The sequence below is a fragment of the Diabrotica virgifera genome, chromosome 9 (genome assembly GCF_917563875.1).
Source record: "Diabrotica virgifera virgifera chromosome 9, PGI_DIABVI_V3a".
NCBI classification, from domain to species: Eukaryota; Metazoa; Arthropoda; class Insecta; order Coleoptera; family Chrysomelidae; genus Diabrotica; species Diabrotica virgifera.
Genome location: NC_065451.1, coordinates 208,897,212 through 208,915,991, shown reverse-complemented (window position 1 = coordinate 208,915,991; position 18,780 = coordinate 208,897,212). Strand labels below are relative to the sequence as shown.

Here is an 18,780-nt window from a genome sequence, read left to right as displayed (position 1 = left end):
AATACACAGTTTAATACAAGAACAGCAGATGAAAAATATGATCGGCTAAAAAAGTGCTTACATGAAGCTGCATTCGAGCGTTAGGGGAAAAATCCTCAAATAACACTCATCACCCTTGGTCTAACAGATTCTTTAAAAGAAAAGACGAGGGAAAAAAAGAAGCATATCAAAAATGGCTCAGTACCAATTGCTCAGAAGACCGAAAAACCTACGCAAGAATAAGAATGGAAACAAAAAAGAAGTGATTAAAACCAAAGAAAAAAAGAAAATATGTGGCTGAAGAAATGTGAAGAAATAGACAATCTTATGGGAGGAACAAAAAGCAGAGAAGCTTGGAGAACAATATCAAATACAAGACAAAACGTACAAGAAAGATGCCAGATATCCTTTATAAGTATAAACGAGTGGGAAACATACTTTAGAAACCTATTGCAAGAAAATAGACAGGAATATGTAAGGCAAACCATCATCGCCCCAAACAACCTGGAACAACTAGAAGATATAACTATTCAGGAACTAGAACTAACGTTAAGAGAAATGAAAAACAATAAAGCTCCTGGTCCCGGAGGTATTCCAATTTAACTCATTAAGCACAGCACGACACAGGCAAAAGAAATTTTAGTTGAAATATTCAACGGATGCCTTTCAGGCAATAGTGGCGTGCCCTCTGAGTGGAAAAACTCCATAACTACCCCTATATACAAAAAGGGTGGTAGAAAAAATTGTAATAATTACAGAGGCATTAGTGTGACCAGCTCAGTTGGAAGACTGTACGGACGAATAATAAAGAAACGGATAGAAAAGGAGTGGCAAGATTCCGAAGAACAAAGTGGATTTAGGGCAGGTAGATCATGCACAGATAACATTTTCTCCATAAGGTAATTACTAGAAAAACGTTCCGCTAGAAATCTAGAAACTCTCATGGTATTTGTAGACTTAAAAAAGCATACGATACCGTTCCCAGAGAAAAAATGTTTGAGGTATTACAACAAACCACTTTAAATAGAAAATACATCCAAACAATAAAAGATCTTTATGCTAATGCAACAACAGCAATTAAAATTGGAACGAAACTTTTAAATACCTTTGAAACTTCGAAAGGCCTTTTGCAGGGATGCTGTCTGTCGCCCACTTTATTTAAAATTTACCTTACACATGTGTTAAAATATTGGACTAGGACATGCCAAACAATGGGAATACCAGTAGGAGATTCTTATTTGTATACGTTGCTATTTGCTGACGACCAAGTTGTGATTGCTGCTGATAAAGATGACGCCAGTTACATGATTAGAAAATTGAAAAAGGAGTACCGAAAATTGGGTTTGGAAATGAGCATGGAGGAAACTGAATACCTTGTAGTCGGAGGTCATACTGAAGACTTAGAATTAGAAGGGGAATACATAAAAGGATGTGATGAATTTAAATATCTAGGTTCTATTTTTGACAAAAACTCCACATGCGATCTAGATATAGAATATCGAATAAGTCAAGGAAGAAAAGCTATAAAACAGCTGAATGGCATTTGGTGGAGTACAGGATTGCAAAATCAGACAAAGAAAAAAATCTACCAAACTATCGTGGAAGGAATTGTCCTGTACAACTCGGAAGTGTGGGAAGTAAAAGACCGACAAAATAAACGACTACAAGCTTTAGAAATGGACGCGCTTAGAAGAAGCTGCAGAATATCTAAACTGCAGCATATCCCAAACGAAGAAATAAAAGAAAGAATGGAAGTAGAAAATGATATTATAGACAGAATAGAACAAAAAAGATTGATATGGTACGGGCACGTCCAGAGAATGGGACCAACAAGATGGCCCAAGAAAATGATCCAGTATGCACCAACCGAGAGAAGAAAAAGAGGCAGACCGAAGAGAACATGGTTACAAGATGTAGAGAAAGCAATGAACAGTAGACAACTCAACGAGGAAGATATTCGTGACCGAAAAGCATGGCGAATAGGATGCGGGAAACGGCGAATGCTGTAGAACACCCGATATATATAGAAAGGACTAAAATTGACACATTTTGTTAGCGAAAACAAACTGAAAATCACAAACACCTTTTTAGGGTAAATATATTCATAAATACATATGGAGAGGGAAACAATTCATAAACTAATAATCTTATTTTCCTAATAAGCCAAAAACACGCTGATTTCGCCAGTACGGTTTTCACACCGATGTACATACTTTCTAAATCTTATTTATGATTTCAAGCACCGCCTCTAGTTGTTAGTGGATTTAGTGGAAAGACATTTACATAATTTGCGTGATAATTTGTTCTCGTAAGATGTAAGTATTGTAAGCTATTGTGTTGTCTATTGTTTTATTATACTTATTAATTAGCAACAGTAGTGGGTGGGGTCTGAATCTTACAATTATGTAAAAAAGGTTTTGTTGCTTTAGTTATTCGACAAACGTGTCAAAAGAAAAAATAGTTATCATCAAAAATAAATATATTAGCCTAGTTTGGATAAGTTTCTTAAGTGTTGCTACGCCTCTGGTACTAAAATAATTTTTACCCTCAAACGTTGGTTTTAGCTACCGAATATAGTAGTCCTCCGAACCCCCGATGGATGAGGCAATAATAATTGCAATGCAGTTAGTATCAGTTCAGAATCCAACTAGTTTAGATGCCGCATTTATTAGTTTTAGAGTTACAACTCTCGCGTACTTGTGTTATAAGTATGAATTTAGAATCCATCTAGTATAGACGCCGCTTTTATTTGGTTTACTGTCTTTCGTTTATTTGTAAAAGAAGTAATCGCTTGGATATCCACGAGTTCGGACGCAATTGTTATTTAGTATAAATAATTAGTTTAGACACCGCAAAATATTTACGCCAAATTTGATTAGTATTAAAAAAACATGCCTAGTTTATATCCTAGTTAGGTTTTTAGCTGATTCGTATATTACTTCCTTTAGTTTTATCCCATTTTTCATCTAGTAAGCCCTCGTTTTTAATATTTTCATATTTTATGTACTGTCTGATTTATTTTATTTTTGGTAAATGTCCCTTATTTTGCATATATTTAGTTTCCTTGTGCTTACCTTTTTATAGTTTATATATATTTTCTAATTTGATATCTTGTGTTTTTATTATTTTCGCTATCACTATCTATGTTGTATGTTCATTTCTGCTTTCATGTATTACTTTTACTTCTTTTATGGTTGTTTTGAGCTCTTGTGAATATATTATGTAATTCATGATGCTTCTTACTCCTCTTTCATCGGCTATGAAGGTATATTATATACAGGGTATCCCGGAAAATAATGCGTTCTTGATCTTTCACCACTTTGAAATGATCACTCGCCACTTGTCATCATCTAGTCAACATATGAACAAGTTAATTTTGGGCTAAATGGTACCTGGTACCTCGAGCATAATACATGGGATATTTTGTACATCCATGTTTGAGTTCACGAATTTAATCTATGTTTCCATGACGGATCAATTTTAAAGGGTTTTTACCCGTATATTTTTGCATTTTGGTGGTTAGAATCACGTCAGCACTGATGATGATCGGTCATCCGATCGAAAACTAGTTCTGTGATGTAGCCCTCTTTAGGGAATTTTAACAAATATACCTTTTATAAAGAATTTTAGTCGCTTTTGTAAAATACGGTATACAGCCAACTACAGGAAAACTTTTCCCTCGTCGATTTTTAATTTCATACTGTCGCTTTTATAAAAAATTTCTCAACATTTTTCTCAATTGCACCTAAAGTATAGCTTCAATAATTACAACTTGTACCTATGCTGCATACCTATAGGTACTATATTCACAATCAGAATCACATCATATTCACAATAGAAATAAACAAACCAAGACACATTAACTGTTACAAGGAGCATTTTCGAATCATGATTTTCCATGTATATACATTGTAAATCCCAAATGATGATTTACAAAGTTTATACATTGTAAATCATGATTCGGAAGTGCTCCTTGTAACAGTTAACTTGTCTCGGTTTGTTTATTTCTAGTGCATCTTGATTGTGATTGTAGTATAAAACGTTTATTTCACAAAGATGTTTCAATGTTACTTTACTTCATTCCTCAACACATAACCCACATTTTAAAATGATATGCACACATTTCGTTGATTTTATTAAGCTTTTCATTCACATTCCTAAGATTTTTGCCGCCGATGCAATAAATATCTGACCAAATTATCATACTGATATTAAACATCTGCTTGATTACCCTAAAAATTCGCTTCACTTTCTACGTTCGTGAAAAAAACACATCATCTCGTATTTTGTGCACAATTTACTTTTACCACATTATTGTCCATACATATTAATTAAAAAGGAAGTTAACACGTTTAGATTTAAATCGAGTTGTTCGAATGAATAGTTGCGCTGCTTTGTGTATTTGCACAATTCGCAATAATTTCTAATTTTGTTTCATTTATATACCGATGGAAGAGCTGTAATTATTTTATTAACCCAGTTAATGACTCTGTCAGTTGGTATTTTATTTGTTTTTTCTAGTGTAGCACTAGCACTGTATTATGAGGATTTTCCAATAACTACTGGAGTTCATAAAGATATAAATTTGGTTTTTAGATATAATATCATTTTTTTTCTATTATAGAAAGCTCTTTTGTGTTCTGCTATACGTTTCTTAAAAGTTCTATGAGTTTGACCGATGTAAGTTTTTGGGCAGTCACCACATGTAAGTTTGTATACACCTCTGTGAAAGTGCTTTTTATTTTGGCTCTTGTTGATCTTAATATACAGGGTGATTGATTAGTAGGGTAAAGCTCAATAACTCCGCTATAGTAATAGATAGCAATAAAAGTTAATAACAAAAATTTTAGCCACCTTTGAGCTTCACATTACAAAATTAGTTAGAATGTTACAGAGTGTTCGATAACACAGTGGCAGACCAAACTTTTGTTTTTTTAAATGGAACACCCTATATTTTATTTTAAATTCGAAATACTGTTAACTTCTCCATCACAAAAATATAAAGGTTTGTTATGTTATACAGGGTATTTACAAAGTTATAACCAATTTTATATGAAAATCGTAACACGTTCAACTCCCTGTATAAATAAAAATATGCAAAACAACAATGGTTTATTAATGCCATATTTTTTAACATATTGTCAAAATTTTCAAGAATGGTCGATATTGCTAATTTTCTTTATATCAAATACAGGGTGAGTCAAAACGCAAGTAGATTATTTTCTCATAAATTTTAAATGAAACACCCTGTATTTTATATCACTATTGAAAAGTACCATTACCGTACTTTAATTTTTAGATAACATTCCCTATGTCTAGATTTATTAGTTTTCGTAATATTTTCATTTTTCAATGGACCAGAAGCGTGGCCACCAAATCACCAGAATTTAATAAACTGGAGTGATTTTTTGGGGTTACGTTAATAATGAAGTTTATAAAATATCTCCAACAACAAGGAATGAGATGAAAAATAGAATACAAAGTGTATTTCGATGTGTTAATTTATAAATGCTCCGTAGAGTAAGTAGCTCATTCAATGATCGTTTTTAGGCGTACATAAATGTGTTAGGAGATAATTTTGAACACCTTATGTAATTAAATATTAAAAATATTTTATTAAAAGTAGCTTCTAATTTTTTCAAACATGTTTTTTTGCTAAATGTATTACTGATAAATTATGTTTCGTTCTTTATTTGTTACATTGTTACATTTACATACAAAAGTAGTGTTTAATTGTCTTCACAAAATATTGTATTTTGTGTTCGTGTGATTTTTTGTAAAATTTATTACTAATTTTCTTTGTTTATTTGTTGCATTTACATAAAAAGATAGTTTTTAATTGTTTCAAAAATGTTGTATGTAGTGGTTGTGTTTTTGTTTGTAAAATGTATTACTAATAAATTATTTTTATTTCTTTATTTGCTATAGTGTTACATTGATTACCGGATTGATAATCGGTAATCTTCAATTGTCAATTCAGTCATGGCTTACTTAAAATTTAGATAAATTTAAACACCTAAAATAATTTGCTCTGAAAAATGAAAATATCTCGAAAACTAATAAATTTTGGCATAGGGAATGTTATATAAAAATTAAAGTGCGTTAATGTTACTTTTCAATAATGATATAAAATACAGGGTGTTCCATTTAACATTACTGAGAAAATAATGTACTTGCGTTTTGACTCACCCTGTATTTGATATAAAGAAAATTAGCAATATCAATAATTTTGACAATAAATAAAAAAATATAGCATTAATAAACCATTGCTGTGGTGCTTATTTTTATTTATACAGTGAGTTGAACTTGTTACGATTTTCATACAAAATTGGTTATAACTTTGTAAATACCCTGTATAACATTACAAACCTTTATATTTTTTGATGGGGAAGTTAACAGGATTTCGAATATAAAATAAAATATAGGGTATTTTATTTAAAAAAAAACATAAGTTAGGTCTGCCACTGTGTTATCGAACACCCTGTAACATTCTTAATAATTTTGTAATGTGAAGCTCAAAGGTGGCTAAAATTTTTGTTATTAACTTTTATTGCTATCTATTACTATAGCGGAGCTATTGAGCTTTACCCTACTAATCAATCACCATGTATATTTGCTTAAGTTGTTGTTTCTTCTGCAAGCTGGTGTTATTCATTTCTTTTTTTATGTGTTTGGCTGCTTTAGGCGACATCTTACTTGTATATGTAATCGAGAAGGAAGTACTTGGTTTTTCTCTGGTGGTGGAAAATAGTTACCCTTTTCTCTTCTTTCTTATTACCTGGATAGCACGTATGTCTATCTGTGCATAAGTGATTTTTTAGTGAGATCCTGTTTTATTGTGTTCAGGAATATGATGTCCCGGCTATCCTTAATATACACATTCTATTTTTTTTCATTGATGCGTTATCATGTTATCTACATTGGTCGTTTTTAGTGGATCTGTCTTGTTTATCCGAGATACATCCTTGGTTCTATGAATACTGCTGTATTTATAGTCCTCAGATAGACTGCTAACCTGGTCTGAAGACTCCTTCCACCTTTACCCAGGCGTGGGGACGTAATAGCTAATAAGGTACTCAATTCACCCACCAACTGTAGAATAAAAAATATTATAAGGATAAACAACAAATAAAGTTAAGAAGAAACTGTTTAAAAAGAAATAACAAATATATGACGTTTTTAACACTACAACGTAGAAAGAAAACACATTGTTCTTGATGCAGAGAATATTTTAAAAATAATTCAATCAGGTACATATCTTTAATGTTGCATTAATCGACTGTCATCCACCTGGTCTCAATTCCATTCACAGCCCAGATTCAAAACTACTAATGAAAAAATTTGGCTTGGAACTTAGCTTGGGGAAGCATATATTTATGAATGAAAGTTCCTTTATTATGCTAAGTAATTATCGAACCTGATGAATAGGTTAGAAGCCTTTGAACTTTATATAGGTATATATTATATAACTATCTTGAAAATACCTTGGACAAACCACACCACCAACGAAAATGATCTGAGGAAAATAGGTACAGATAGGACGCTGCTAAAGATCATCAAAGTTAGAAAAGTTAGCTAACTAGGACACATAATGAGAAACCAAAAGTGCTGCCTTACACAACTGATTATCCAGGGGAAGATTGAAAGAAAACGGGGTCCCAGTAGACGCCAGATTTCATGTCTTAAAAATATCCGAGACTGGACCGGCCTTAACTCAACACCTTTGTGTAGAGACCTATTGGACAGGCAGATTTGCCAGCGTAGTCCCTTACCTCTACTAAAGAAACACAAGTAGCACAGTAACAAGAAGAATTATCGAGCACTCCCCCTTACCAATTTATACAGGGTGTCCCGAAAAGATTGGTCATAAATTATACCACAGATTCTGGGGTCAAAAATAGGTTGATTAAACCTCACTTACCTATATACAATAATGCACACAAAAAAAGTTACAGCCCTTTGAAGTTACAAAATGAAAATCGATTTTTTTTCATATATCCAAAAGTCTTAGAGATTTTTTATTGAAAATGGACATTTGGGACTCTTATGGGAGCAACATCTTAAAAAAAATTAAAATGAAATTTTTGCACCCCATAAAAATTTTATGAGGGTTTTGTTCCATTAAACCCCCCCCCCCCCCCCATTTGTGTACGTTCCAATTAAATTATTTTTGTGGTACCATTAGTTAAACACAGTATTTTTAAAACTTTTTTGCCTCTTAGTACTTTTTCGATAAGCCGTTGTTTATCGAGATATTTTGAAAAAATTTTCGAATCCACATCATATTTGTATATGGTTAAGTACGATTGTAGCGACCTGTTAATAATCTGAAACTTTATTTATAATTTACATATAGGTATATTTTGAAAAAGAAGCCGCATCTCGATAAAAGATGACTTATCAAAAAAAGACTAAAAGGCAAACAAGTTTTAAAAATACTGTGTTTAACTAATGGTACCACAATAATAGTTTAATTAGAACGTACACAAGCATTTGGGGGGTTTAAAGGAACAAAACCCCCTTAAAATTTTTATGTAAACATATTAAAAAAGAAGCCGCATCTCGATAAAAACTGGCTTATCGACAAAATACTAAGAGGAAAAAAAGTTTTAGAAACGTTGTGTTTAACTAATGATACCACAATAATGAATTAATTGGAACGTACATCAAAATTTGGGGGGGTTTAAGGGAACAAAACCCCCATAAAATTTTTATGGGGTAGACAAATTTCACTATAATTTTGTTTTAAGATGTTCCTGCCATAATAATGATACATGTCCATTTTCAACAAAAAATCTCTAATAGTTTTCGATATATTGGAAAAAATCGATTTTAATTTTGTAACTTCAAAGGGCTGTAACTTTTTTTTGAGCACATTTGTACTAAGGTAAGTTAGGTTCAATCGAACTATTTTTTACCCCAGAATGTGTGGTATAATTTATGACCAATCTTTTCGGGACACCCTGTATAAAGAGGAAAGGTCCAGCATTATCTTTAAAGCTGCATTGCAACTGTAATTCAAACACAAGCAACTGTATTATCATCTTGTTTTAACGTATTTTTCAACGGTAGAGACAATGAACGATTATTTGGGGTTGCACTTCAAATTATGAAAACAGTGGCTGTCAAGGTCATTCGTCAATATTGTTTCTTCAACATCCATGTTATTATGTCTTGCTGCAATGGCTCAGTCGTCAGTGTAGCCAAATTTTTACGAAGTTGTCCTAGGCAGGTCCACGATCTATAAATTAAACAGTAAGGGTGCCAACACGGATCCCTGTCGCAGTCCATTACTGAGCTTCATTTGAAGCTATTTCCTTGTGGCATTTTTACAATCAACTATTTTTAATGGGAAACAAGCCACAATTTTACCAAAAAAATAATTTTATTAACGTTTCGAAGCCCAAATCGGGTTTCGTTGTCAAAATACAAAATACTACTAAAATAAACAAAAATGTTGTTGCTAAATAAAAAAATTCTTCTAATAATTTATTTAATCTAACGCATTTATATTGGCAATTCAGACGTATATTATACATTTTAAAGAAGAAGACTTTAAAATAATAGTAAAAATGATTTTAAAGTAGAAGACTTTAAAATGATATCGCCAATATTTATGAGTTGCGTCCCTGGGACGACTTTACTAAAAGATAGTTCATTTGATTACATGAAATCAATCCCAACTCAAGAATATCCGTCACAAAATATGAATTGCCAATATAAATGAGTCAGATTAAATAAATTATTAGAAGAATTTTTTTACTTTGCAACAACATTTTTGTTTATTTTAGTAATATTTTGTATTTTGACAGCGAAACCCGATTTGGGCTTCGAAACGTTAATAAAATCATTTTTGGTAAAATTGTGGCTTTTTTTCCATTAAAAATAGTTGATTTTTTGACCTGGGGTGGCATAGAGTTGGTTGATGATTAGCCCTTGTCTCCAGACGGTATCGTATGCAGCTGATAGGTCAATGAAAGTAACGAATGTTTTTAGTTTTCTCTGAAAACCTGCTTCAATATGTGTTGTTAGGGATAGGATCTTATCTATGCAACTGCGATTAGGTCTGAACCCTGCTTGCTCAATGAGTACCAATTCAAATATGTTTCTACTGATTCTGATGTAGATTAAGCGTTCCAACAGTTTCTAGACACACCTCAACAGTGCAATCGGTTGGTAGTTTTGAGTATGTTTATTTGCCTGTCCTGATTTTAATATGGTTACAATAAAAGCCTTTTTATTGGATGTAGTGGAGGACTTCTCCTGATTTTAAAATATCTAGATAAATCAGCCAGCCATTCCCTAGCATATTTGCCACAGTAAAAATGCTGGATGAATGGAGGTGATTTCTTATGGAGTAAGCGGTCAAAGTATTCAGATGTAGGTGGACATAAAGAATTTAATATTTTTAGTTCTTCTTTTACTTTTGTGGAGTCATCACGGTCTCTAAGTGCTTTTGAGGTTGCTGTAATGTGGGAGACCGTAAATAAAGTAAAGCGGAATATATTGAAAAAAGACGAGAATAACTGGACAGCGCGTTAGTGGACTGTCACCTAATAGACCTGATCTTGACTCCATTCACAACCCAGATACAGGACGACAAATGAAAAAACCTTGGGAAAGGCCTATAGTTATGAATGGAGTTTTCATTATTATCCTAAGTAATTATGGAGCACTCCCTATACCGAACTCATAAGAATTAGTTGGTACAATACTCTTGCAGTCGCCTATATAATACATATATCTGCCGCAATCAACAATTAAGTTAAAGAATGTGTGTAAGTAGATCGAAGAAACCCAACGCATGTAATTTATTCAAAGCAGTATGAAAATAACAAAAAGTGTATAAATAAACAGATACCTAGTTGCTACTTGTAATGCAAACAGTGCTCTAGGCCTATATATTAATTATGTGTTCTTGCTATTATGATCTACAATCTACTAATCGATAATAACAATATCTCTTGTAACCGTTTTAGATATGGAGGTTACAATGTCACAATCTGATTTTACCTGTCGTAATAGTTATACACGTCAAATATTATATATTTTTGGGTGCTGATACAGAATCTAGTATTACTTTTTATCAGTCGGAAAAATGAAAGAATACCCATGAACGATCACATCAATCAGATATTTTGCTATCTTACTATATTGCTATCTTTTTCTATAACAAACGTTTTTTATTTATAGAAAAGACAGCAAACACAAAATAAGTGATTGATGTGATTGTTCATGGGTATTCTTTCATTTTTCCTACTGTATATTGCCTTTAAAAATATATAAAAACTAATGCTAGATGATTCTGTTTTTAATTATTTATAGACGAAAAAGAAGGAGTGTGTGTACTTTGTTCCCACGTAAGAAGTTAAACTTCTATCCTTTCTATTATTATGATTTCAATGAAACAAATATATTTTAAACATTTTAATTGTATTTTTATTTAAATATTATACTAATTTAATACTTAAAATAATATAAGAAATTAAAAATAGCGTTAATACGTCATTTTTAAGAACTGGAGCCTCCCCGCAATTGTTTTTCTCGTGAGGAATCGTAGAAAATCTAAAAGAAGTCAGATTTTCTGCACACATGTTTAATTTTAATTTTAATAGAAGTATAACTTCTTACGTGCATACAAATTACACACACATTCTCTTTTTTTTTTTTTTTCTATATTAATAAGTTCTAAAATATATATAAAAACTATTTAAAAAGTCAGTACAACTATAAACCCACTTTTGTCTCTGTTCTCACAACTTTTAAACCACAACTTAACAAACATAACCATAAATAAAAATAACAACAACACATTCTTTAACCACAGCCACCATATTGAATAATTTTTGACATGTCATTAAAATGTCCAATCAGAGCGAACGTATAAATTTCCTCCCATTTCCTCCCAATCACGCCTAAAGAAGTATAACTTCAAAAGAGATAAGAAAACGATCAAAAGTAACATATTTGATCCAGAAGATTGCCATGTTAAAATGAAACTGGGAAGGGCACATAGGAATACAACCTCTGAAGGCGAATGATGATGAAAATGAAGCGAATTCTGGAATGGCGACTAATAGCAAGCAAAATAAGTAGAGGCAGGCCTCAAACAAGATTGACTGACGACATCCAGCGAATAGACATATCTAAGGGAGGCTTACAGCCGACCATGGATGGAATAGCTGTTGATGATGATGATGTGCTTACATTGAATTACCTTGATTTTTCGATGATCTGTCTCAGGTTCCAAATATGATTTCTGGAGCCCCCTTCCTGACATAAATCCTGCCTGGCTACCTGTAAAAATTTGATTACTGGCTGTAAATTAGATACTGGGTACAGACTCTAGTCTCAAAAATATTGTATGTGGAGTATCACAAGGTTCAGTATTGGGTCCTCTATTTTTCCTTACCTTTATTAATAATATCACTGGTTTAAAAATCGATGGAAAAGTTTTTTATTTTTGATGGTGATACCAGTATCACTTGGAGCAACTCAAATATTGCAACTCTTCATGCAACTATAACTTCGGATCTACTCACAATAAAATTCTGGTCCGATTCTAATTTACTCTCTTTTAACGTAGATAAAACAATAGCATTATCCTATAAAGGAGCTCTTCATCCCTTACCTCTTCCTAACAGTTGATACCAGTATCGTTGATTCTGTAAAGTTTCTTGGTATTTTTTAGATAGCAACCTTAAATGGTCCCTTCATATCGATGTGTTAAGCAAGAAACTATCCTCAGATTGCTTTGCAATAAGATCTGTTTCGAAGGAAATGAATTTACCCACTTCCAAAATAACATATTTTTCTTTGTTCGAGTCCTATCTTCGATATGGTCTTCCTTTTTGGGGTTCTGGTATTGCTGCTCAATTCGATTTTATTTTTAAATTAAAAAAGAGCAATAAGATATCTGTTTGACCTCAGAAGAACAAACCATTGCAGAAGCTACTTCAAAGAGCACAGGATTCTAACACTACCTTCTTTATATATTTTAGAAACTGTTTGCTTAATTCGTAAACATCTACATGTCTTTCCAGCAAGACCTACTCATGACTATTCCACCAGAAATTCTACCTTTGACGTCTATTTACCGATCCCGTCCACTGAGTTAGTAAAGAAACACATACTATATTCTGCAAAAAAACTATACAACCATCTCCCTCTACAACTTTAAATCTGCAACATCTTTCCCCAAGTTCCGTAAAGTGACAAAAGCCTATCTATCTGAAACATATTATTCAATAGCAGAGTTTCTTAACCAATAACTAAGAAATATTACAGTATTCTTAGATGTATAAGTAGAATTTTAATCTATATTTGAGTGTCGTATGCAGCAGCTTAAAACTTATTAAATTTTTTAAGGTAGATTATGCAATTTGCAATTTTTTTTTTAAATCTTGCAATAGATTGTTACTTTTTTGGTTTACTTCATTATATTTTATTTATATTGACGATTTATTTAATTTTAGTTAATTGTATTTGTTATTGTCTTTATTTATGACTCTTGTACGATTTGTCTATAAAATTGTTAAATTTTTCATGACAATAAATCATATTTATTTCTATTCTATTTTAAATTAAAAACCATATTATATATTTATACAACATTTAATTAAGAAATTAAATAAATCTAAAGTAATATTCTCAAATGACTCGTAAACGTGTATTTAAGTGTAAAATCACTTTCTATTTGTAAACACTAAAAGATACTCTCATTTAACCAAAACCGAAGATAAATTAAGTGTGTATTGTTGTCTTTTTACAAAATTACCATTATTTTAACGGGAAGTACACTCGCCATAAAATTCGCTATACTTATATAATTACTTTCTTTTATTCGCCACCTCGGACGGGATATGCTTTTGTTCGTTTATCTGCATAATGTGTTTAATGCGTAAAACAATGGCTATTAAAGACAATTCTAACGGAAAGAAATTATTCAGGGATGAATTATCAGTTTGTATAATTCATAAAGTATAATAACGTAGTTGAATGTTATGTAATTGATTGTAAGGCAGTTCAAACAAGTATTGAAAAAAAAATTGTTTTCTGTTTTTTTGGTTAAAAATATTTTTCTTACATATATTGTGAAAAATTATAGATAGATACTTCTTTTCTTCCATGCCCACCTACGTTAAGGTTCATTTCTGACGAATGAGTTCATCACAAAGAGATTTTCCAGATATAAGAAGTCAAGAAGCCTGTTACCTCTCTCATTTCTCTCACCAAATTCAAAGTTTCCCATAGCGGATTCTGCCACATCTAAATCTAATAGCCATTCGGGGTTACAAGAGATGATGCATACCGAAGCAGAGGTAGTCCACCAACACGTTAGACTGATGATCTAAAATGTTGTCATAAGAATTGGATGCAAGAGACACAAGATCGAAACAGATGGAAAATTATGAGCGAGATCTATGTCCAGCAGTGGACAAGCAAAGATTGAATGATAACTTCTTTTCTACGAACATTTTCAGAAAGGATGTTGTTATTTCAATTTCAAGTATGATGGGTTAGGAGTGATTCTTGACAGAAAACTAGCATGGAAGACTCATGTAGATTATGTATGTAAATAGTATTATATAAAGGGTTGTCTACAGCTAGTGCTGTTTTCGTTCCGTCAGCCAGGACTTTCATTTATTACGATCTTTCAATCAGTCTTCGTCTTTCAATCCTGTCTTTGTCATGGCTTCGTCGACTTCATTTTTTATTATGTTCTCGGTCGTCCTCCCCTTCTTGTTCCCCGTGGGCTCTATTCTGTAACCTTGTTTATCCATGGAGTGTATCCATTTTAGTCTTCTATCATCTATATACTGCAGGGCATCTTTTTCCACTTTCATCCATCTCCTTATCTCTTCATTTGATATTCTATCTCTTCTAGTTAGACCACAGCGTCTTCTCCAGTATTCCATTTCCGTTGTCAGAATTCTCCTTTAGTTTTTTTTTGTTTATGATCCAAATTTATACTACATTATATCATGATACTTTGTACTATTATTTGGTATATCATTTTTTTTTGTTTCTTCTTTGATGTTTTTATTCCAGATCACACCATGGAGTTGTCTTATACAAGATCTTGTTTGTCCCAATTTATTTTTTATCTCTTCTTTTGTTGTTTTGTTTTTCGAGATTATAAAACTCAAATATTTAAAATTATTCGTTCCTTTTATTTCTACGTGTTGTTCTGATTCCAAATCTTTGACGTATTTTTCCGATATTGCTAAGTATTCCATTTTCTTCATATGTATTCGCAGGCCTACCTTTCTGTATTGCTCTTTTAGTCTTCTTAAGATATGAGGTAGATATCTAACTGATATCTTGCGCATCTTGATCCATCACCAACTGGTCAACTGGTCATCTACGAAAGACAATGTGTAGAGATAATCGTCCCTTATCGGTATTCTCATACCCCTACATTTTGTCTTCCAAGTTCTAAAATGTGCGTGTTCTAAAAATATTTTAAATAGAGTTGCTGACGTTGGGCATCCCTGTAGTAATCCTTTGGTTGTTTTGAATTGGTTGTTTCCGATTTTTATATATACTTCATTTCTCCTGTATATGTTCTAGATCGCTTGTGGTAGGTTAGCTAGTATCCCTATTTTTGTCATTGCTTTGTATAGTTCTTTCCTTGGTACGGTGTCGTATGCCTTTCTAAGGTTTAAAAACTCCGTAATGTGTACATATCTGTTCTGAGCTATTTTCTTCCCTATTGTCTGTTGTATAGATATGAACTAGACATGATTTCCCTACTGTGAATCCTGCTTGCTCTTCACCGATTTTACCTTCTATATTTTTCTCTATTTTGTTCCTGAGGATCCTGCCATAAAGTCTTCCCATTGTAGCGATGACGCTTATTCCCCTATAGTTCTCGCACCCTCTCGTATTTCCTTTTTATATATCGATGCTAAATAGGCTTCCTGCCATTGTTTAGGAATGTCCTCTCAATTTATTGCTCTTTCCATGATTCGGCATATCATTCTTCTTAATTTCTCTGTTCCGTATTGGATTAGTTTTTTCATTAGGATTTAAGTCAGTCTTTCTTCTTCTTTACATGCCATTTCCGCGACGAAGTTTGGCAATCATTCTATTCTATTCTAACTTTTGACACTACAGTCCGAAAGAGTTCAGTTGAGCTGCACCCAAACCATTCCCTGAGGTTTCTCAGCCATGACTTTTTTTCTACCTATGCTGCCATTCCTTGAATCTTTCCCTGCATGATTAATTTTAGGAGTTTATATCTGTCACCACGTGTTATATGCTCCAAATATTGTAGTGTTCTTATTTTGATGGAATCCAGTCTTTCCCTGCTGTTCTCTATTATTCTTCTTCATTGGTTATTCCGTCTGTCCAAAAGATTCTCAGCATTCTTCGATATGTCCACATTTCAAATGCTTCCAATCTATTGAGACAATTTTTATTAAGAGTCCATATCTTCACACCATACAAACGAAGAGAAAATACATAACACTTTATACTCTAGGGTAATAAGCTAGAAATAGACCATGTTCAGGACACTCAAAGATCCAGGTAGCTGACTACTTTTTTAGTTATTATATACCTATAGGATGAAAATCTACCTGTTTCCTGCCTAGAGTTAGCGTCCGTTCTTTAATTATTAACAATTTAGTTCAAAAATCGCGATTTTTTCGATTTTTTGCACCCCATTCAAAAGCTAAATAGTTGACATAAAATTACAAAATTTAATTTTTTAGAACATTAAAAAACCTTCAAAATGCCGATTTTTGAAAATTAAAAAGTTAATTTGTTGCTACGCAAACTGAAAAATAAGTGAAAATCGTTATTTGTTCATAACTTTTACTAAAACTACCTTAGAACTTTAGTGTTTCGCCCAAAATTGGGTATTGGGGTACTTAACAAATCCTCAAAATTGAAGACCGATCCATTAATTAGTTTAAGAGTTATTCTAATTGTTTATCCCAGAGACCTTTATGTTGCAATAACATAAGACAGAAAATAATGAAGATAGGGCAATTCTGCGTATGCCAAATGAAAGTAGAAAACTGATACTATCAAAATGTACTAAAAAACGATAAAAAAATTATCTAATATAGTCAATAATCCTAATGCCAAATTTGTGAAATTTTGTAGTTTATAAACATTTAGAATAACTTTAAAAATATTGTCCGTAGAAAAAGTCATTTTACATATTAGAAAAGCTGGTATTTTACACTAATTTTTAAAAATGTAGTTCAATTGGTGACTATATATTATAGTCGTGGTAAGTGAAGGGGGAGCTGGGAGCCGACAAATGCACGAGTTCAAAAACTAAAAAAGGCAACTTAAAACTACTATCATTTTCTATATCTCGGGATCTACTGAATATATTTTGATCGTTCTTTTTTTAATTTGTATGTAATTTTTCTGTATATTACAAATATGCAATTTGTCTAGACATTTATTAATTAATAAACAGAATAATTTGTTTAAACAATTTTTGAAAAAAACAATTTTTTCCCAAAAATCCATGATTTTAATCATACTATCCCTATTAATCATAGAAACAGTTAAGGTATACTTTAATAAATAAATTATCTTCAATAAATAATTATCTAATAAAAATCATTTATTTATTAAAGTGTACTTAAACTTTTTCTATGATCATTAATGATACTATAATTAAAAAATAGATTTTTGTAAAAAAAATATTTTTTCAAGAATCGTTTAAACAAATTAGACTGTTTATTAATTAATAAATTTATTAACAAATTGCATATTTGTAATGTACGTAGAAATTACATACAAATTTAACCCTTAAGCTCCTAGCGTTACATATATGTAACGCAGAAACTGCTAAAATCTTAAGCCTTAAATTCTGGAAGTGATTCTAATTTTAACTATATGGTGATGCAAGACTTTCAAGGGACACTTGTTTACTAGTTTTCAGCAGTTGGTTCGAGGATTTGATATAACCTGTTTATTTAGTTGAGTGTTTTATGTGACGGTGTTTATTATTTATGGTAAAAATGGATCTCAAGTTTGAGTAAGTATATTTTTACTATTCTTTTGTTATTATATTTTGTTTAAATGTTTTCAATTGAGAATCAATTAATGTATTTTCTTATTGATAATATAAATTTTTAGAAATTTTATCCTGGTTTTTTAAAAAATGGCTTTAATTTTTGGTGTTACATATATGTAACGCTAGGAACATATGGGAGCAAAAATCGAAACTTTTAGAATTGTAACGTATTTTTTGTTTCAGAAAAGGGGTTTCTCTTCAAAAAGCGCTGGAGATGCTTGATGCCGTTGAAACTTTAGACGTTGATGCTATATACATACATATAGGTACTGAACCCCCAGAATTGAATGTGCTTACAGACGAGGAGTCTGGTGATGAGGAATATAATGATTTTAACAGGCTGTCCGAGAAAATTCTTAGAGCACCTGTTGAACTTGTTTTACGAAATAGTGAAAGAGATTCCGAAATATATGATGATATTACCGAGGCTCAGCTTTCCAGATCATCAACAAAAGCTAAAAAATTAGTGAAAGAAAAGTTGAAGTTGATCTTATGAACCAGAATGTAGCTACATACCAAGTAGGAATTTGCTCTAAAAAATGGTAGTGGTGTCTATTTACATTGATGCTGGACATAACTATGGACATAGTGGTCTATTTATATTGAGGCTGGACATAATAGATGCTATGATCCTATGCCACAACTGGAATTTCGAAGGTATCTAGTAACATCGTATCTTACGAAGTATGGTACCAAACCAAAAGATGCAGGCAGGCCATCTTCGTTCAAAGTAGTCGTAGATATAAGATATGATA

General features: G+C 32.0%; 2 protein-coding genes across 2 annotated transcripts in view; both read left to right on the top strand.

Moving 5' to 3' along the window:
- LOC114327626 (glutaredoxin domain-containing cysteine-rich protein CG31559) overlaps positions 1–18,780 on the top strand; it is a 101,085-nt gene that overhangs the window by 23,026 nt on the left and 59,279 nt on the right. The gene's annotated exons all lie outside the window — the stretch shown is intronic.
- Positions 17,827–18,594, top strand: LOC126892948 (uncharacterized). Its single transcript, XM_050662891.1, has 2 exons — positions 17,827–17,986; positions 18,209–18,594. The coding sequence occupies exons 1-2, from the start codon at positions 17,961–17,963 to the stop codon at positions 18,519–18,521; spliced, it is 339 nt and encodes a 112-aa protein (XP_050518848.1). The 5' UTR covers positions 17,827–17,960; the 3' UTR covers positions 18,522–18,594.